This window comes from Onychostoma macrolepis, chromosome 11 (genome assembly GCF_012432095.1).
Source record: "Onychostoma macrolepis isolate SWU-2019 chromosome 11, ASM1243209v1, whole genome shotgun sequence".
NCBI classification, from domain to species: Eukaryota; Metazoa; Chordata; class Actinopteri; order Cypriniformes; family Cyprinidae; genus Onychostoma; species Onychostoma macrolepis.
This window is the reverse complement of record NC_081165.1, coordinates 10,786,914-10,809,338: the sequence shown is the minus strand read 5'-3', so window position 1 is coordinate 10,809,338 and position 22,425 is coordinate 10,786,914. Positions and strand designations below refer to the sequence as shown.

Sequence of the window (22,425 nt, the reverse complement as noted above, 5' to 3'; positions counted from 1 at the left end):
TATGATTATTGATTAAATGTAGTAATTATCTTTTTTGCATATCTTTAAATATAATAAAATACACATTAATTATTAAAAAAGCTAATCCATTTAAATATGACCAAAGTCTTCATAAATGATAGTTGTAGCCTCTCTCTCTACAAATGTGCATAGATTAAATAGTCTACAGTTTATTAAGGCTTCTCTATATTTTGCGTGCATTTATATACAATGCAATGCGCATAAATTATAAATGCATCTATTATTTGTACTGTAGACATTTATTGGTTCTTAAAATACAGCTAATTGTCTCTCTTTTTTCTATACACATGCATACAGGTTAAATGCAATTATTATGATTTGTTCTCAATATTGTGCATGCATGCTCTTCTACTCACACTGATAAGGGGATCTCCGGTTGGGACCCCCGCACCTCCAGCGCCGTCCAGCACGCGCTCATCACACACAAGAGGAGGTGCATCAGAGGAATTCTCCGGTTCCGCTGCATCCTTCCCCCAAAATTTCTTGCGCTGCAACGGAGCCGGCGGCTCGGGTACCCTTTAGAACTCCCCCTCCTCTCGGTCTCTCTCCCCTCGGTAACAAAAACAGCACCGAGCGCCGATTCAGCCGCACATCTGCCGCCCAGCGCGCGTGCTGCCTCCGGAGTTTCAGTCTCTCCGCCCAGCTGTCACACACCCCACGACCTCTTTGACATCGATCCTTGCTTTTATGCCTGCATTAGGGGTATATAGAACAAAACCAGGTTTAAATGCTTATTTTGCGCTCGCAGCCTTTTTCTCAGAGCTGATTATGAGCAAATTAACGCGCGCGCTCTCACTACTGGCGCTGCTGATATTATGATGAACGACACTTTCGGGTCAGTGCATGTACTAAAGGCAGAAGTTTAGGGAGAGGAAAAGCGATTGGAAAGTGAGGCTCGTGTGTAAACCTAGGGAAGGAGATCCAGTGCGGTTTCCAAATGTGAGCGCGCACACGAGAGAAGCTGATGCGAAACTTTCCCTCGGCCACGCGCATTCCTCCGTTTGGGGATGCGTTTGATATCAATCAGTGATGGGGCACATGCTTCGAGATTACGTATTTTACTTTAACATTAATCATTTATTTATTAGTCATTTAAAAATTAATATTGCAGTTTAATATATTAACATTATTATTCATCATCATGATATAAGACTAATTTCCATAGCCTATCTATCAGCAGTGCATGATTCTGCATACTGAAGGTTACAACAGTTCAGGTCATACTTTTTATTTAACTGGGGCTAGTTGTCACAAACGGCTATATCTGTAAGATTATGCCCAATTATGTTTCAAATATCAGAGTTTTTGTATAATTGTTTGGAAAACCTAATTCAAAATTGTCAAAATTAGAATAATAGGCTATTCATGATTTCTGCCCTCCAAACAATCTTATCTAAGTTGTCATATGTAAAAATAACTGTATGATTTAGCATATTTCAAATAGTTTTCTTTGAGATGCACATGAAAGGAATATTAAACCCCAAAATTTAAATTTGCTGAAAATGCACTCACCCTCAGGTCATCCGAGATGTACAGCAGATGAGTTTGTTTCTTCATGGGAACAGATTTGGAGAAATTTTGCATTACATCACTTGCTCACGAAAGGTTGCTCAGCAGTGAATGGGTGCCGTCAGAATGAGAGTCCAAACAGCTGATAAAAACACAACAATAATCCACAAGTAAGACATAACTACTGTATAGCCCTTCAATTAATATTATGTGAAACAAAGTTGCCTTTTATGTATTATTGTGATGTTTTTATTAGCTGTTTGGACACTCGTTTTGACGGCACCCATTCACTGCAGAGGATCCATTGGTAAGCAAGTGATGTAATGCTAAATTTCTCCAAATCTGTTCTTATGAAGACACAAACTCATCTACATCTTAAATGGCCTGAGTGTGAGTACATTTTCAGCAAATTCTCATTTTTGGGTGAACTATTCCTTCAGCACAATGCACACCGAATAAATCAGTAGCATAGCTGCTCTTCATCAATAGATGCCATAAAAGAGCAAATGGTACTCAAAGAAAGTAAGTGAATAAGATTTATGACCAGCCACTACTACAGTACTGACCTCTTGATACTGATGCTTAACAATGGCATCCAGGAGTTAATTGCTATTCTCTCATTCTCTTTTTGTGTTCCTCTTATTACCATGAGCACATAAATGATGAGGTGCATCTGCGTGAGTGTGTGTGGTAAGGGGTCTGATGGATCTGTCTGAACACAGCCTGCGTCTCTGTGCAGTCATGATTAGCTGGTAAATGCTTCATACATCACATACTCAGCTAGAAACAGCAGTGACTGGAGCTGAAGAACACTTGCCATACAGTACTATTGCAATGCTCTATCTATCTACACACACACACACTGAAAAAATCAATACTTTTATTGAGCAAAGGATATGAAACTTCAATCTGTCTTCAATATATATTTTAACAATGTAAATTAAAATGGTTAAAATTAACCTTTTGTTCACTTGAACAGCTTTTGTCTAAAATTCTAAAAGTACATCTATTTTATACCTTACCTTAACTTACAGTATTTCCAGTGGAGCTATAGATGCACATCCAGAAATAGAAGTCTTTATTCACTGGTGACCTGGTGGTCCTTCTTAAATCAGAATGACAAAGACAACAATAAGATTAAGAAATGATGGGTCTTTCGGGGACAGAAGCAATAGTTTTAACAACTCTTGAAGCAAATCCGGTTAGTCTGTGCCGGAGTTCACTCTCGTCTATTTTAATGCAGGGCACCAAACACACAGTAATCTCTGTCTCGTCTTAATGGAAGTTAAAACTCTTAGCGGGTCAAATATAGTACTGGACATATGTGACATCTGGCACTGAAGGTGCTGAGAGTTACTCTGCACAGCTAATCACAGAACCTCTTACAAAATCTGTCATAATAAACACAGGCACTCACACGCCTTTATGAATGGAAACAGATTCCTGGGAGCATCTTTTAAACAACAATATAAAATGATTAAACTTTAATGCACGTGGCATGCACTTTCAGTGTACAAAAGTTGTACAAAACTGTACAGCCTCTGGCAGAAAAAAAAAGAAAAAAAAGAAATTCCAAGAGTATTATACTGTGTAGTACCTACTTTGAGGAATAAACTTGTACATTTAAACATTTAAAGTAAATAAAGTAAAAAAATACAGGTTACTTTATTGCTGTTATTTATCTAATACATGATAATTAGCAATTAGCAACTTAAGTAGCTGTTTGTTTGTTTTATTCATTAAAATCAATCAATCAATACAGGGTCAAAAGTTTGGAGAAAAATATGTTTTCATATTTGCATATATCAATTATGTTAATATTTTTATGTCCATAATGTTCACCAAGGCTGCATATATTTGATCAAATATTTAGTAAAAACAGTAATATTGTGAAATATTATTAAAATGTCAAATAACTGTCTACCATTTTAAAATATTTTGAATTTATTCCTGTGATTACTACTCCAGTCTTCAGGGTCACATAATCCTTCAAAAACCATTCGCATAAGCTGATTTGCTGTTCAAGAAACCTTCACTATTATCAGTGTTTACGATATTTTTAAGTGAAGAACAGTTCTTTTAAATTGTAACAAAATTGCACTGTTACTGTTTTATCTTATTAAATAAATTCAGTTTTGGTGAGCATAAGAGATTTCTTCAAAAAATATTAAAAAATTATCGTAATTATTCTAAACTTGACTTCAAGTTATTCTTCTGCAATCAAGGGAAGAGCTGGATCAGCGATCACACCCAGGAGGATTTATTGTGTCTTAAGTCTGGATCTTTAGGACTTTTCTTCTTACAGCACCTAATCTGAATAAGAACCCTTTTTTGTGTGTCGCCGACTTGAAGGTGCAGACAGAAGGTGCATGTCTGAAGAACTCGAGTGACAGAAGCAGAGAAGAATATAGCTTGAAACTGACTGGAAAACTACCAAAACTACAGAACACGAAACAGTTTAGAGGAACTGTTTTTTTTATACATCTGTATTTTTAGTTAATACCTGAGGGAATGGCCTCTTTCCCAGAATTCCTGAATGACTCGTCTATCCACGATGGCCCTGGTGCAAAGGTGCCCCTGCCTTGGGCAGGATTCATCACACTGTCCCTCCTCATGGCCGTGTTCTCCATCACAGCTGTCGTGTTGAACGCTACAGTGATAGTCGTCACCCTCCGGCACAAACAGCTGCGGCAACCACTGAATTTTGCCCTGGTCAACCTCGCCGTGGCCGACCTGGGCATCACATTAACAGGAAGTGTGCCATCTGTGGTGACCAATGCCTTGGGCTACTACATTATGGGACGGGTCGGATGTGTATTGGAGGATTTTGCGTTGCATTATTTGGTAAGTCTGTTCTGGTTTCATTCCAACACAAAATAATGATTTTAGACTGTATAATTCAGAACTGTATTATTTTGTAAATTACATGTAAAAGCACAGTAACTGTGGTGGGACCATACAGTGTAATACATTTCAAAAGCATTTGTTCAAAAACATGGAAATATCATAATACTTTTTGTAGCTACTGTGAAGCTACTGAAGTGTACGAATGGTTCAGACTGAATCGCGAACCGATTCGATGTTTAGCAAAACCGTTTGACCGACTGACACCAAGAAAGTAATAAGCCTACCTTACCTTAATAAGCCTGGAATTCTTTCAAAGTTTCATTAGACGAGTCAAACAGCAACGTTCCTGATCATATAATGATTCATTAAGACATTCGGTCCCTATTTTTTCTTTCTTTCTTTCTCGTAGCCTATTTGTTCGTGAATCGGACTGCACTGCACTTTATTTTTTATTGACTAAAAAGACTGTTCTGTCAATTTGTGCTACCCTGTCAGATCTTGCAACCTCCCATTAAAACAGGTAGTACAATTTGACAACGAAAAATGCTACCTGTCAAATTATGGTTTATTAATGTCTACATCTACCCCAACCCTATAATGCAAATAACAGTAATTATGTGTTATTCGCAGTTGTGGATATAGGGATACAGGTACGGCCGGAAACCAACGATAAATACATTTTTCTACCTATTAGATTGTGTTTTATTAACGTCTACATCTACCCCAACCCTAAACCAACCCCTTACAGTAATGCAAATACAGTAATTGTTGTTAAGCGTGAGAAAAAGGATGAAATATTGATGTGCGCATGCAGGACAATCTGATGGGTAGGATAAAATGTCAGGACACCTTGGCTCAAACTTGTTACCTGTTCTTGAATCAATCAGTCTCTATTAGTTTCCCAGAAAATATTGCTAAAAACTAGCTGTTTCTCAAGCAAACACAAGGCGATGATCTTACTGTCATTACTGTGTATGACTGGGAATTAAACATCATTCATTTGATCAACTGTGTTAAACCTTAAAATACGAATTGAGTGAACTCTGACTTAACTGTGAATTCTTCCGTTTCCTCTGTTGACTGCACAGGTATAACAGCTCTGTGCACAGTGGCCCTGATTGCTGTGGAACGACTGTTTGTTGTGTGCAAGCCTCTGGGGACCATCACATTCCAGACCAAGCACGCCGCAGGAGGGTTGTTGTTATCCTGGCTGTGGTCTCTGGTCTGGAATAGCCCGCCTCTCTTTGGCTGGGGGAGCTACCAGCTGGAGGGAGCCGGCACATCCTGCGGACCCGACTGGCAGAGTCGAGATCTCAAGAATGTGTCTTACATCATCTGTTACTTCTCTCTCTGTTTCGCTGTGCCATTCCTCATCATTGTGGTGTCATATTCATGGCTGCTCTACACGCTAAGACAAGTAGGACAGTCTCGGTTTACTTATGTTTTTAAAGTTATCTTATGAGCTGGTGAAATTTAGTTGCTGTGCAGTTAAGTACCTGTACTTTGCCAGAGTATTTTTATATCAAAATATTTACTTTTACTCAGAGGTGGAAAGTAACGAATTACATTTACTCGCGTTACTGTAATTGAGTAGCTTTTTTGTGCACTTCTACTTTTTAAAATCTGTAATTTTACTTTTACTTAAGTATATTTAGTTTGAAGTATTGTACTTCGCTACGTTTTAAAACACATTAATTACTGAGTAAAAATAAAATAAATAAATAAAAAAATCGCTCCCTGGAAACTACTGCAGTAAATAATGGGCAGGAGAACAAACGTATAAATACTTGCATCGTTGCATTGGTGGTTAAAATGAAGCTTTGGCAGTTTAGCAAAAGGTTTTACACAAATTAGCCAAAAAGACAGTGGTGCAAGGGTGTGCGACATATCGTCCGCGATAATATCGTAATTGTTGTTTTAACGATGTGCCATTTGACATTATCAGTATTTAACCAAAAACCAAACAAAACGTGCCCGTGCACATTTAGATTGCATTCTTTCACTGCGTGATTCAGTCCGTTAAAATGCATTTAAAATGATCAAGGAATTGAAGATATAGGGGCAGAAAATGTATATTTATATAATTTCATATAGTAAATCAATATCACACGAAGAGTGCCGTTTTTCTCCAAAAATTAGCATGATTACATAGATTGTTTTTTTTTACAACAGTTCAATAAACAAGAAGTTAATTAAGAGACTTGCGTTTTAGACAACATATTGCCTGTTTTTGCTCTATTCGGATAACAAAAATAATCCCAAACACAGCCACATCACTGTTTTGCGTCTCTGAGCAATGACGGTGTTTAGTTCCTGAATGAATCAACTGTTTAAATGATTCGGTTCAGTTTCAGTGACTCACTTAGTAACAGTGACTTGGTGACACCTACTGGCGGTTTTAATTTCACATTTAAAGTATCTTTTTATTTTTTTTTATTTTTTTTTATATAACTTCAAATGAGTATTCAACATTTTATGTCTTATATATCAAAACATTATTTCTGCATTTGTAACTGCAGGTTAAATGCATTCATGTCCTGCATTAAACAGTGTGTAAATACATCTAAATGCCACTTCAGATGAAGCTTCTGTGTTTCCTCTGCATTGCAAAGATGAATTTTGTTGATATTGATTTAATTTGCCTGGTAACAGCCCAAATGTCTTATTATTCTAAATAACTGATTCCTTTAATTAAAAACAACTAGTTTGAGATTTATAGGCCTATCCCAGGGAGTTTGGGAGAGGGAGCCGCAGCCCTGCAGAGTTTAGTTCCAACCCTGCTCCAACACACATACCATGTAGTTTTCAAATAAGCCTAAATGATTAGATTAGCTGGATCAGATGTGTTTAATTAGGGTTATATCTATACTGTGTGGGGCTGTGGCTCTCCAGGAACTGAGTTTGACACCCTTCACCTATACCATTTTTGCATCCCTCCCACTATTAAAAAGTAACTAAGTAATTTTTACTCTTGAGTAAATTTTAAATGGGCTACTTTTTACTTCTAGTAGACTTGTACTTAAGTAAAATTTCATTAATGTAATGGTAGTTTTACTTGAGTAAAATATTTTCATACTCTTTCCACCTCTGCTTTTACTTGATTACATGATATAAAAACCTCGCTCGTGAAATGCAAGAGGGATGTCCAACTTGAAATGTTACAGGAAAAGTTAATCGAAAAATTAAAAGTTGCTGACAATTTCAGACTCTTAGGCCATCCAAGATGTAAATGAGTTTGTTTGAACAGAACAGATTTGGGGAAATTTAGCATTAGTTACATCATTTGCTCACCAATGTATCTGCAGTGAATGGGTGCCGTCAGAATGAGAGTCCAAACAGCTGATAAAAACATCATAATAATCCACAAGTACTCCACAGGACTCCACTCCATTAATTAATGCATTGTGATGTGGAAGGCTGAATGTTTGTAAGAAACAATACATCAAGATGTTTTCAAATTTTGCTTCTGGCTAAAATACGAGTCCTTCATTCATAATTTTTATCAGCTGTTTGGACTCTTATTTTGACGGCACCCATTCACTGCAGAGATCCATTAGGGAACTGAATAAGTGATGCAATGCTAAATTTCTCCAAATCTGTTCTGATGAAGAAACAAAGAAACATTTTGGATGAACCATTCATTTAAAGGATTTTGCCTCATGTGACATCTGTGCATTGTATTTTTATTAGTGCTGTCAAACGATTAATCACGATTAATCACATCCAAAATAAAAGTTTTTGTTTACATACCATATGTTTGTGTACTGTGTTTATTTATTATGTATATATAAATACACACACACACACATAGAGTATATATTTAGAAAATATTTACATATATATATATATATATATATATATATACATTTATATTATTATATTTTATATAAATATATTTAATATATAAACATAGCATATTTTTCTTTAATATATACATGCATGTGTTTGTATGTATATATACATAATAAATATACACATTACACACTCATATATTATGTAAACAAAACTTTTATTTTGGATGCGATTAATCGCAATTAATCGTTTGACAGCACTAATTTTTATACTTTAAAAAAACAAATTAAACACAATATGGTATAGTTTGCACACTTAAATTATCTGTAGCTTTTTTTTTTTTTTTTTTGTAGTACATTGAAGTTTTAGGTTTTGATAGTGTATAGCAAATTTTGGTAAGATTATTTATTTGCAGATAAATACGTAGACTAGTGGTGGATGGTATAAATAATAAACATCGATTACATTATAAGTACTTTTGTACTTCTACTAAATTAAATTTGAAAATGAGTACTTTACTGTACACACTGTAAAAAAAAAAAAAAGTTGAGCCAACTTAAAATTTTAAGGCAACCAGCTTCAGCAGATTTTTGAGTTTTCTCAACTTGTTGTTTTAAGTTTATACAACAAAAATTTGAGAATCTCCCACAAAAATAAGCTGAGCAAAAATCTGCTGAAGCTGGTAAAACTATTTTTTTTAAAGTTCGCTCAACTTTTTTTTTTTTTTACAGTGTAGTAATATTTTATTAGGGTAGCTGTATTATTATTAAAGTATTTGATATGTGTACTTAGTCCACCCCTGATAGTTCGAAGGAATATTTTCATTGACAGGTAGCTAAGGTAGGTGGACGTGTGGCTGCAAGGGCAGAGTCGAAGGTGGCGTGGATGGTAGTGATGATGGTGGTGGCGTTCCTCGTGAGCTGGCTGCCGTATGCTGCTCTGGCTCTAACGGTCGTCTTCAACCCTGATGTTCAGTTGCCCGTGCTTGTGAAGGTGGTACCCATATACATGGCCAAGAGCAGCACTGTTTACAACCCCCTGATCTACATATACATGAACAAACAGGTGAGTGAAACAAGCAAATAAATCATAAGGATCAGTATAATTTGCATAGTTTAACACAAAGACATTCACACCAAACATACACAAAATTTTAAATCTCAGCATGTGTATAAATGAATATAATGTAGTAAAGTGTGGGCTGTTTTTTCTAGTTCCAGAAGTATGCAATGCCATTTCTGATGTGTGGAAGGGATCCCTGGCCCTCAGAGGACGATGTATCTGATGTTCAGACCGTCGTGTCACCACTGAACAACAAAATCAGCCCAGAGTGACTTACTTGTATGTTTCAATACAGTCATGTTATAGCATGATGAACGTGCTTTTCTGCTAAAAGTGAGATGGTTTGATGAATGCAATTTTTTTTGCTGTGTTTCCTGTTGAAGTTGAGATGGGACATATAGAGTGGCCTTTTTAAGGCCAACAGCCTTTCATTCACATCACATCTGTGTTTCACTGCTTGCTAAAGCTGTTCAGAACTAACTGGTTTTAAGAGAGGGACAGTCTCATTCTAGACAGCATTTGAATGGAAAAAAATATGTATACCTTCCTGAATGAAAGAGAAGCAAGACAGTATAAGAAAAAAAACTGCATTTTTATGCTTGTGTCAACTTTTAGATTGTATACTAGCTTATACTGTACTATATGTGTACTACAGATACGCCTACATTTAAAGCCACAAAACTTTGCTAATACTTTTATTCAGCAACAGTGCATTAAACTGATCAAAAGTGACAAAGACACCAAATTAGAATGATTTCTGAAGGCTCATACTAGAGAAATGCCTGCTAAAAATTCAGCTTTGCATCATAAGAATAAATAACAATTTACAATATATTCAAACAGAAAACAGATATTTTAAATTGCAATAACATTCCACAATATTACAGTTTTTACTTTATTTATAATGAAATAAATGCAGTTTTGGTGAGCATGCATGGAGACTTCTCAAAAACATTCAAAAAATTCTAACTCTTAACTCTTAAATGCTACATCATCTACTCCCAGAGCCCCAGATGAATCTTGCAATATAATCAGATTAATTTTTCACATTTCTTTCCAATTAAAGACACCTTGACCCATAGATCTACCGAGGATTTACATTATTTTTTTTTTAAACATTGATGCCTTTCCGTAGCTGTACTGAAGTGTTATTGTAATGTAATGAATTGCAGTTCCATGTTCTTGTACAAATAAATGACACAGTCATTAGTTTATTCATTAAGTTTATTCTGTATTAATCATTAGAAAATAAAATTTCAATATTGATTAAAATCAAGTCCAGGCCAAAATAAATAGGAAAATTACAAAAAATGTATCAATACAAAACCTAGAGGGATATTATAAGTCATCTGCTACGAAGAGAAAACCTTTTTTTCTTTTTCTTCATGGAATAAAAACCATAACAGAGCAAAGATAAAGACTTTCAAATGGAGAACATCACCACGCATCTTTCCGTTACTTCTGTACATATGTTACACTATAATCTTATGTTTCCTTACAGCATTAATAAGAAAAAGTATATAATAGTAGTAGCAACAACTCTAGATGAAAATCTGATAATCAACAGATGTGGCTCTGAAAATTGTATAATACTTTTTTCCTTTTTTTTTTTTAACATATCAATGTTAATCAATACAGAGGAGTGCACCTTTTTCCCCTCCTTCTGTTTGACCCACTCGAGCACTGAAAGGTGAAATGTAAATGACAAATATAGATTTCACTAAACTGTACGCACAGTCACAGAAAATAGTACAAAATTCGCCCACCTTGATACACAAAATATGAATAGAAAACAGAGAAAACAAATTGCACGTTACAGTAATTTGTGCAAAGACGAACAGCAATGTGCTAATATTAAAATCCCATTGGTATATTAAGAAACCAAATTTTTTCTTTCTTTTCAGGAGTCCCTGACACGAGGTAAAAGATAAATCTTTAGTTTAACAAGTTTTTTTTGAAAAGTTTTTTCTTTGTTTATTAAAAATAATGCATATTTTATTGTCCTTACCAGTAATTGCTACGAATAGTACAATGTGCCAAGAATGTGCATTGGTCCGTTTACAAGATACAGTATAATTGACATGAAGACCAGAACACAACGTCATGTTTTTTTTTTTTTTTTTTTTTTTTTTCCGCACGGATCATTTCAGAGAGCCCTTTCAGATGTGCACACGCAGTGTTTCATGACAGTATTCGGTTGACTGAAAACACAGTACTCTTCCAAAATACAAGAGATCAATAACACTCAAGAACAAGTATTCCAACAAACCCCTCATTTCCCTTTATTTAAGCTGTACTGAAGCTTTACACTTCAAGGCAGTGGCCTTTGCAGTCAAACTTTTTTTTTGCCGTTTTTTTTTTTTTTGCCCATAATGCATTAATCAGCATTAATTTGCCTGTTAGAAATGACAAAAGGTCAATTGAACTGATGTATCCCAAGTTGAGGCCTAAGGACAGATTTACAACACCTTAAAGGCAAAAACGCTCACAAAAAGGACGTTTCAAATACTGATATGTTTCCCCTGCATTAAAAGAGGTATTTCCAGAAGCCAGAGCTTAAGTGAGAGGTGGAAAGAAAGAAACAAAGAAAGAGTAAAATAAAACAAATAAGGGGGAAAGTATTGCTTAACCAGTTTCTTGTCCTGCTTAAAGGAACAGTGCACCCAAAAATGAAAATTCTGTCATTTACCCCCCTTTAACTTTCCAATTCAAATTCTTACATTTCTAAACTTTAAAAATTGTTTTTTAATGTCACATAAAGGCTAGAGTAAAGTAAGCCTGCTCTGACCCACCTCAGCCCCTAGTATAAAAGCATACAGTTGTATTTGTATCTGTGTAAATGCATTTATTCCACCTCTAAGCTGCATTAAACACCTAAATGGCACTTTAGAAGTGCTTCTGTGCCACCTTTGCTGAGTAAATTTGGCATATTATTACATTTACATTACCTCAATGCATCTGGCAGATGCTTTAATTCAAAGCGACTTACATTGCATTTTTAAGGTGTGTATTTTATATTTTTTTCCTCTACCGTTTTGGATAGAGGAATGCTGTATAATAACTTTTGAGCAGGAAAATTCTTCAAATTTTCTCTATGTATGGAGTGCAGTGCATAAGTGGCTGCCCACTTTTTCAGTGGCATTGGTTCTGGAAGTATTTTTTTCCATTAATTTTGGGCTTCATTAAAGCATTATAAGCCATGAATCAAACCAACCAGCTACAAGGTGAATCATATTACAACCTTTTATTTAAAGAAAAAGTATTTGAAAATCAGACAAAAAGATTTTAAGACTTAAAAGAGGGAAAGAACTACAGTCCCATGAAGCACAAAATTAAAAACAATGGAGAAATATAAAACTATTAAGTTGTGGATCATGTGTGTAGAAACTGGATTTTTAAGTTTCAGATTATTGCAAAATAATGCATATATGTGAATATTTCATGGGAGATGTGACTGTAATTGGTTGAATTTTCTGAATAGAATCATGGGTAATGTAGTTTTCAGCACAAATTCAGTTGTTGAACACAAAAGTTAAAATAATGTGAATGGATGGCTTCAACAAAACATTAACAACCTTGTAGCTCACAGTTATCATTAAAAATCAATTTCCCTTATGGAGAAAATGAATTCAGTTTTTACGTCCAAAACCCAACTTTTTCCACTGAGGAAGAAACAATTTGACAGTCAGTGAATAAAGACAGAATTTTCGTTTTTGCCTGAACTGTTCCGTTAAGGATTCATGATGCGAACATGCACTTCAAGCAACCCCAAACTCCCCTGTCATCACATTTTGTCATTATAATCAACATTATAAAACTAAAGGAAGATTTCAGCATTCAAAGCACACCTAAATACGTTAGTGGTAGAAATGTTTCGCTAATCCGAAACCCCTTGCGGTAGTGCGCTGTTCCTAGATCAGCTATTCATAGATCAGCCAGTGGCAGCAGGCTTTTCCAAGTGGCAGCATGTTCCTGGTGAGGGTCGTACAGTTTAATTGCAGACTAATTAAGCAGCATTGTTAATGCACAAAGCATTTACCATTGCACCTTCCTGTGCACCTCCCCGGCACAAAATATGCAACGAAACACGAACCCTTAAAACGGGAAGTCCTATTCGACACTCGTTCAATCTACACAAACAAGAGCATGATTAAGACAATTCTGTAAGCCCTACTAAAGTCCTCATAAAGGGGGTCGACGCTCGTGCCCCATACTGCATGCCGTAGATTTTAAAGGAACACTACGTCGGTTACGCTTATGAAACAGACACTGAGAAAACAACTTGCATATCTTGTGCGGGTGTGTCACAGACGTAACCTCATAGAAAATTGGCTTTTTTGTTCTATACTTTTCACAAACGAGTAAGAATGCATATGAGCAAAGAATAAAAGGCAAAGAATTTAATAATAAAGTACAGTACCTATTAAAATAACACCAAATTTCGCCTTTTTTGTAATGCAATAACATCAATTAGGATTAATATTGCTGATTTTCTTTTTTGTACAGTACATAATTACAAAATATATAATGTCTCTTTACAAAGTTTTCTTTTGCTTTATATATTACAAGTCATTTACAGCATATTATGAAATATCAAACAGGCTATCCTAAATTATAAAAATAACCTGTCTGCTAGTGCATTAAACACAAATGCTGAAATCCTCTCCAAATCCACAAACCTGCATGATATCCTTATTGTAAACCAGTGCTGTAGAATTAGCGTTTGTTCTCTAAAATATGCACTTGACCTTAAACGGTACTAAAATACTCGTACGGGGCGAGTCGAAACTAAAGCCTTTGTTGAGGGATATGCCGTACTTAGCTTGCATTGAGCTTGCAACGTGCTTGATATGCAAAACCCTTAATAAAGTGACTGAGGTAATGACATTCGTTTTGATTGTCATCACCGTGGAAACAGACTGCCCCCGCCCCCACCCCTCGCTGCTCATTGGTCCATTTCCTGCAGTGACGGTACAAGCAGCCAATTAAAGTTCACCTCCAGAGTTCGAATTAGCTCCTCCCCGGCGCCGTGACTGCCAAGTTCCTGCGCAAACAGGAAGTGAGTGAGCGGCACCGATGCGTCCGTTCTTGTGGTGCCTTTCTGCTCTGCTGTGAAGGCACTTCTTTAGGTAGTAAGCCAGTAAATCTACTCTAGATTTGTTTGTTTCACTGATCATTTTCTGAGGAAGAGCAGCAACTGCTAACCAGGTGCTATAAAGTGGTAATGCATATCATTTCGTCCGCCAGGTCCTCCTCGTACTGCAGTCTGGGTTCGAGTTCTGGTTCCTCGTCGCTGTAGCTAGCCGAGACATCCTGCATCTCGTAGTCTCTGGGGCCCATTATGGGAAAGACGTTGACACCGTTGACTCCCGGCGTAATGCCACCGTTCAGGAGATGGCTGGCGGCGCTCTCCATTTCGTCGATGGTCATTGCGCACGCGTCTGCGATCTCATGCTTCGTGGCCGCCACGAACTTCGGATCCTTGGCGTAGCGACCCAGTCCTTCTGATATCAAGACCTGCTCAAACATGAGGAGAAAATTATGCTTTGTTCTATGAGCACAGATTCTGTCTTCACTGACACATAGTATGACTTACTGTCACTGTCTGAAGAAAACATTTGCTACAAATTAATCGCACATCAAATTTGGCTGAGAAATTACTCCCAAAAGATAATTTAAAGTCATTGTTGTGTAAAGCATCAAACAGACAAAAGCAGCAAAAAGTAGCTTCAGCAAGAAATATTTTGTTTGATCAAATTTATTACATATGGGTCATTCCTGGGATTCGGTAATATTTTCAGAGTTTCTAAAGTGGTGGTTCACCAAAATTAATTGTTAGAAGCTTTTCACAAAACTCTGGGATGCCCATTATAAATGAATAAAAATAATTACTACATTTTAATATTTTTTAGCATAAAATAATGTCTTATATTTCACTGAGTTTGTACTCAGAAAATTATTAACAAAATATGCATAGTATCTGTGATTTTTGGCTAAAATATAAGCATTTATTTGTGTTCCTTTCTTGTAAAAATATTCCCCCAAAAAAAGCAAAATATTTTATTAAAAATAGACTTTAAACTTCTGTCCCTCAGTCTGAACTCAACCCCGTCACACTAACGATTCTACGCCCATAATAATTTAGACTCCACTCATATGTGGCATCATTTACCAGAAATGACATCATTCAGGTCTCTTTAATAGTGGTGCAGAAAATAGTTAGTATCATCATACTTTTTATTCATATTTTTTAGGCATGTTATAGTCAGGGAGGGTACGGTCAAGTATTATTAAAATAAGTATTTTTTTTTTTTTTGCATTCCAATTTGAAACTATGTGGCCACAGTAGATGTTTGTTGAAATTATGTTTTGTTTTCTGATTTAAAAAAAATAATAAATAAGTACATTTATTATTAATTTAAATAGGTAATTTACTTAATAAATATACTAGTGCTGTCAATCGATTAAAAAAAAAATCTTCACATAAACCCCCATTATAATAAAAGTCATATTTACCTGTGCCCTTCAGCAGAAATATGCAGAAATTAAATTGAAGTTCTCAAACACAAAATTCTAATTTAAAGCTGCAGTCGTAACTTTTTTGTAGGGCTAGGCGATAAATCGCGATCACATCGCACTCGCGATGAGGCAAAAGCTGCGATAAGTCCATGCGTATCTTTCAGTGAAGCACGGTTCTGTGATAAGTAGTAAATCTCCATCCAAAGGCCAGAGGGCGCTCTCACGTCGAAACTCCAAATATGCCCCGCAGAATAAACCCAGGAAATGCCTATCACTGCAGCTAAATAAACAGAAGATTTAATGGCTTTCATTGATTCAACGTGACTAATAAACACACGACTACGACAATATATGGTTCTTATTATAATTTTCTTTATAATAAAGTATATAATAATGCAATGCCTTTATCACCGCTTAGAATACAATGAAATATGTTGCATGCCTTATTCTGTGTAAGAAGCCACATCATCTCACAGAAGGATTTATTTCAAACACTCGACTGACGTTATGAAGTGAGTTTGGAGTAAAAACATATTAAATGTGGTATTTCACATGCTTTCAGAAGGAGCAGTATTTACTACACAGAGCCGTAGTTCACTGAGAAGCTACGCAAACAACTTTCATTATCGCAGCGTGATTTCATAATATCGATGATATCGTCTGCAATTTTTTTGTGTAGCTTGTCAGTGAACTACGGCTCTGTGTAGTAAATGCTGCTCCATTTGAAAGCAGGTAATGGAGATTTACTACTGATTACAGAACCAGTTTTACTGACAAGATGCGCACGACTATTGAATGTGATTTATCGTCCAGCCCTACTTTTTGTGTTCAAAATTTACTAAATTTATATAATAAGCGAGTACACCATGAATCCATTTTCCAAACCGTGTTTTTGGCTTGTCCTGAATCACTACGGTACACCTATAATAAGTGTTTATATTTGGACTATTTTAGACTGGTTCGGGTAGGTACCGTTGCAGAGTAGGCCAGTCCCTACGTGATTCCTCATAGACATAAACAGAGTTAAGTAGCTCCGGCTACAATGTGCTTCCGCAAGATGCACGCAGTTCTGTTTATTAACTGCTAGAGCACCAAAAGTTATGGACTGCAGCTTTAAATATAGATGAAGCCTTAAAGCTATAATTAATTGATTTTTCTTTGATTAACAGACATCACAGCAGCTGGTTTTTAGGTTATTTTGGCTGCTTTAAGAGCTGCCGCTGCTGAACGTGACGCGGACACACATCGTATTTTCTCTCAACTCTCTTTTACTTTTTCTGACCCACTTCAGATCTTAAAGTCTCAATAATGAACTGACGAGTTGAATCGGGTGTGTTATATGAGGGAGACAGTGCTGGGCTGCTCCAGGACAGTTTTGAAAACCATTTCAGAGACATGTTCTTAAATGTGACTCGTATATAACATATTACATGCATGCACAGTTTTAAGGCAGCTTTAATCGCATTTTTGGTAACTTCATGACTTAACTGCGTTAAATATTTTTAACCTGTTAAACTGAAACTAATTTTGACAGCACTAAAATATACATAAACAAATATTTTTCTTGTGTTTGTTTATTTATTTAGCATTCCAATTTGTATCTACTTAGCTCTGTTTAAATTAATTAAATTTTAAATAAATAAATTTTGAAAGTGTTTCATAGCAAATACAAAAATACTGCGACATCTCCGGAAAGTCGTCAAGACATAAAAAAAATGCTAAAAAAGATACAGATTTTCATAATGTTTGCCAGCCTACATCTTATAAATGGCAAAAGAGGTCTAAGACTCACCGCCTCTACCAGGCTGGTAGCGCTGCCTCTCTTCTGGTGGTACTGGTTTCTGTACTCGGGTGGAACCTGTAGGTGAACGGGCGAGTAGTTCCTCTGGTACTCAGGGTCGTCTGTATACCATGAGCTCTTCCTGATAGATGAGTGGCTGCTGTGGGCGCTGTCCCTCAGAGGACGATCCACGCGGATAAGCGGCGTGTAGTATGGCGTTCGGTCTTTACTTGCAGGAGTGGGAGGAGGTGATGCCCATGATCTGGTAGATCGAGTAGGTGAAAGCCTGTGAGCCCTGCTGGAGTCTAGACCCGCTACCGCCATCACCTGGACCAACAAGTACAGTGGCCAATAGAAATGTATTGCTTTAATATACAGTGCGATATAAATACAGCAAATATACTATACATAATACTAGGGATGCATCGATCTGATACTCAGGATCGGTATCGGCTCCGATACTGGCATTTTCTGTGGATCGGGTATCGGTGAGACGAGACCGATCCAAATCCGATATTGTGCGTATACTATTCTGTGTTATTGTTAAGCCCCACGAAAGCACAAAAACATTATAAAGCAACATAAAGTGTTCTTAAGCCGTGAGGAAACGTGAGGAACAGATGAATATTTAAGTCCTTAAATTCAAGTTCACGGAAACGCTTCTCTCCGCTGCATCTGTCTGTCATGATCCGTTCAGAATTCAAACTGTTACGTTTGGTTAAGACAGTCAAGACGATGAAACTCTCTCCAAGAGCGCACAATAACTACAATTTAAAACTGTTAAAAGAAAAGGCTCAATAAACTGATCACACAGATTTAATAAAGCTACGCATTAACATCACTATCCTTTGTGCTATGAACTTCTCTATCCGGAGCTGCGTGACTCCGTGCTACTTCAAGCGCATCATTCGTGCCGCTCTCTAGTGGAGCTTTTCATATTATAATGCTTTTGCGCAATGAAAGATTATTTTCTTATTAGTTTTTTGTTCTGTCCTATCAAGGCTATTAATAATCTAATGTATAGCACAGTAATGGAGGCAGCAACATATGATAGATAGGACTCCTCTATCATATGTTGCTGCCTTCATTGCTGTGCTATACATTTAAAAGAAATGTCTTTTAATTTTGTAGTTTATATTTATAAATAAATACATTTACTTGTTTTCATTAATGTATTTTACAACAATACAAAGAGCAATGTGTAACAATTTACCAAATTTAGTCCTTCACATACTCACTTTTACTTATTCCCCATAATGTTATGTTTAGATTTTATAAGATTGTGCACTCATGATTTTTCTAGAATAACTTTTGCTCCTAAATTATCCTCTAACCTAGTTTATAATAGTATTTTTGTCATAGATTATGAATGGGTTTACACCTGGTCATTTCATGCGTTTTCATTTCATCATTTCCAATTACACTTTGCCACAGTCGCAAAACAGATATAAATCCGATATAAATCCTGCGCTATATTTAAATTTAACGTGCAAGTTCACATCAACAAAATCAAAAGATTTGCGCTGCATTTTATTAATTATCAGCTCATTTCAAGATCAATGACCACAATAGGAGAGCGCGCGGCATCAGCACTGGAAAGATAAGTTTGTCTTACTACTTTTAATGAAGATGAGTGTGTTGACCATCTGCTGCTTACTTTCAGTTTCATTCGCGGCAGTTTGCGCGTCTGCTTGCTGAAGAGATACTCCGCTACTCGTCCGCAGCGATGCGTGTTGCATTAGCGCAGTCATATATAGCCTATAACATGGTCTCACATGTTTATTATTTTTACATTTTGGGAGGAGTAAAATTTACATATGTGGTTTCAACAACCAGATGCATTTACACATGTCCAGTTTTGTCTGGAATGCGGCCCAGACCACCTTCTGAAGTGGTTTGAGCGATCGGATTTATATTACAAAATGCACGAAGCGACCAGGTGAAAACAGCCCCTATATATGCTTTCATGTTATTTTTCATTAAAATGAAGTTGTCTAGTAGATTGTGTTTAACACACAAAAGAGTGACACATAAGTATAGAAATTCTACATTAATTAAAAAAAAAAAAAAAATTAAATCGTATCGGATTGGAATTGGAATTTTCTGGATCGGATCGGATCAGATCTGAAAAAATTGCATTGTTGCATACCTACATAATACTATGCTGGAATATAGGGTTGTAATAAAACTGAACATTTCATTAGTTGATGCCAAAATCAATTTCTTGCATGCTAATTTATACTCTTTTTTTTATTTAAAGTTATAAGTATTATCTGTAAATATTAAAACTAAAAAAGTAAATTAAAACACTGTCATGAAAAGTTTTCTAAATTAAGTAAACATGGATTAAAGAAATTATTCAAGACAAACAGTCAAAGTAACAAAGCACCAACTTTAAACATAAGACATAAATATGTCAATATTGTAAAAGAATATCTGTGTATATATATTAAAATGACGTTTTTATATACAGACATTAATTGTTGTCAGTTATGATTTAAATTGGTTCTGTATCTATATATTAATAATGTAAAACAATAATGTAAATATTTAAAATTCTATATACTTAGAATTCTATATTTAAGTTATTATATAATTGTAATTATTATTAAATATAAATAATATATATATATATATATATATATATATATATATATATATATATATATATATATATATATGCGCATGTCTGTGTGTGTGTGTGTGTGTATATGTGTATGGACACACACACACACACACACACTGTATATGTATGTATAATTTATTATATCAGATTTTAATTATTGTTGAATATAAATAATTTATACATTTATATATATGGAATTAATTTTAATACTATTTTAATAAATATGGTTTATTATTATTTTGAATATTACCATATTGAGCCTTTACATAATAATGTCATATACTCCATGTCACAGAACAATAGTGTCGTATTTAATGTTACCTGGTGTTGCATGAGATGTAATGGAAGAGCGGTGCGCTGGTGAGGAAGATCGTCTTGACTGCTCTGTCTGCGCAGACACTCAAAATTAAACGACGGTCTCCGATTACCTATAAACGACAGCGATTAATATTTTCCAACACTGATGCTGAACAAAGCTGAACCATTAAGCAGAGGGCCAAGAAAGGAACCCCAAGACTTGCCTTGCGGTGTTGGAGGAAGCAGTCTTCTCTTTGGTGACCTACGTGAATCATGATAAAGGGGCTGCTCGTCATCCTCATAGTAACTGTCAGGATGATGGTAACCCCGTGGCGTCTCGTATTCCTGGTCACTGTTGGGGTACCTGCACAAGGACGTGTAATACGGTAAATACCCTCGGATGAACTTCTGTAAATGTGATTTATTTGAAACGGGCCATGCAGCAGTTGCTACAGTTTTACCTGTCACCCGACAGCATGCTGTCATCTTCGTAAAACTCCTCTCCGCTGTAGTACTCTCCAGAGTAACGATCTTCTTCATACTCCTCTTCGCGGCGTATAGTGGGTCGTCTTCTGTCGCTGCCCTGCGCCCTGCGTGAAGGTCAAGAGGTCAGTGAGAAACCGGTTAGATTGCGGTCAAGGAGTCAGCGAATAACCATGCACTACCATGCAGACGTACAGCTCCAGAGTGCAGTGACGGGGTTAGACCTCATTTGAAAACAAGTAAAATCTTATCAAGACAGCTGTCAGCAGTGTCATAGCCCTTCTAGCTTTTGCATATAGTCTTTAGTAACAAGCTGTACAGTCTTAAGAAATCTAGTCTCAGCTCAGAGATATTCTACTTGAACTTTTCAGTGTACCGAGTCTAGATGTCTTCAGTGACTGTGAAGCATAGACCTTAGAGTGAATACTCTACATTTTACTGACATAAAAATTAAGCAGTGAAAGAAGTACAATCTGGTCAATATATTACACTGTGTTAAATATTCGTTAACTAAAAGTGCTACTAACTTCACTCTATTTTCACAGTAGTTGTTTTTAAAACGGTGTAGCTGATGTAGTGGTGTGCGGTGGTGTTCTGAAATGAGGAAGCAAAGTCCTCAGTTTTTTTTTTTTTTAAATCAGATGTAAATTCATGTCCCAGTCGCATTTACTTGGTTAAATATTACACAATTACACAAAAAAACCTACAACACTATTTTGTATTTTACATTAACAATTTAATCAATATTCTATTTATTAAAGCCAAGTATTAATCTCATCAAGTTGGTGTTTTAAGCATTTTTTACTTTTATTCCAAAATAATAACTCAAAGCAGTAACAATTTACACAGTATATTTTATTCGTGAACTTATGCTCAGCTATTGTTTTTAATAGTTAACTTTTAACTATATTTGAATTTTACAGATCATTAGTCATCAAAGCTCGGTAAACTCTGTATTATTTCCGTTGTTTTATTTTTGTGCAACAATTTTTTTGTCCCATTCAAAATTCAGTAAGAAAATTAGAAATGCAACCGAAATACATTTGAGTTGAGTTCTATTACATATTCACTGCTAGACAAATACTGCTCTGATTGTAAAAATACATTTTAAATAAATTAATTCTTTTTACATTGTGTATTTTAAAATATTCATTATAATTTAAAAAAGCTTGCACTCCAGAGCAGTGTATACAGGTGCTGGTCATATAATTAGAATATCATCAAAAAGTTGATTTAATTTCACTAATTCCATTCAAAAAGTGAAACTTGTATATTAAATTCATTCATTACACACAGACTGATATATTTCAAATGTTTATTTCTTTTAATTTTGATGATTATAACTGACAACTAAGGAAAATCCCAAATTCAGTATCTCAGAAAATTAGAATATTACTTAAGACCAATAAAAAAAGAAAGGATTTTTAAAAATCTTGGCCAACTGAAAAGTATGAACATGAAAAGTATGAGCATGTACAGCACTCAATAC

The 22,425-nt window shown here is 35.6% G+C and overlaps 3 protein-coding genes across 21 annotated transcripts in view; 1 reads left to right on the top strand and 2 right to left on the bottom strand.

The window, feature by feature from the left end:
- Nucleotides 1–5,520, bottom strand: part of cacna2d3 (calcium channel, voltage dependent, alpha2/delta subunit 3) — a 47,042-nt gene extending 41,522 nt beyond the window's left edge. For 4 of the 6 annotated variants that reach the window (XM_058792164.1, XM_058792167.1, XM_058792168.1 and 1 more), the window contains exons 1-4: nt 5,431–5,520; nt 4,034–4,263; nt 2,553–2,635; nt 378–712 (exon numbers count right to left, since the gene is read on the bottom strand). In XM_058792164.1, the coding sequence (XP_058648147.1) occupies nt 378–487 (110 nt within the window). In that variant the 5' untranslated portion in view covers nt 488–712; nt 2,553–2,635; nt 4,034–4,263; nt 5,431–5,520. Of the gene's footprint in view, nt 1–377; nt 713–1,533; nt 1,614–2,552; nt 2,636–4,033; nt 4,264–5,430 lie in introns of those variants that run through there. The other 2 variants (XM_058792165.1, XM_058792166.1) reach the window with 2 other exon arrangements.
- On the top strand, nt 4,042–10,290 carry parapinopsinb (parapinopsin b). The gene is given in 5 exon segments (XM_058792173.1): nt 4,042–4,348; nt 4,351–4,374; nt 5,466–5,794; nt 9,001–9,234; nt 9,384–10,290. Coding segments are annotated over 5 exon segments (1,014 nt in total). The 3' UTR covers nt 9,504–10,290.
- Nucleotides 10,291–10,437: 147 nt separating this feature from the next.
- Nucleotides 10,438–22,425, bottom strand: part of cacna1da (calcium channel, voltage-dependent, L type, alpha 1D subunit, a) — a 128,785-nt gene continuing 116,797 nt past the window's right edge. For all 14 annotated transcript variants that reach the window (XM_058792150.1, XM_058792151.1, XM_058792153.1 and 11 more), the window contains 5 exons: nt 20,915–21,043; nt 20,678–20,817; nt 20,478–20,584; nt 17,543–17,857; nt 10,438–14,748 (listed from right to left, as the gene is read on the bottom strand). In XM_058792150.1, coding sequence (XP_058648133.1) covers nt 14,443–14,748; nt 17,543–17,857; nt 20,478–20,584; nt 20,678–20,817; nt 20,915–21,043 — 997 coding nt within the window. In that variant the 3' untranslated portion in view covers nt 10,438–14,442. The remainder of the gene's footprint in view (nt 14,749–17,542; nt 17,858–20,477; nt 20,585–20,677; nt 20,818–20,914; nt 21,044–22,425) is intronic.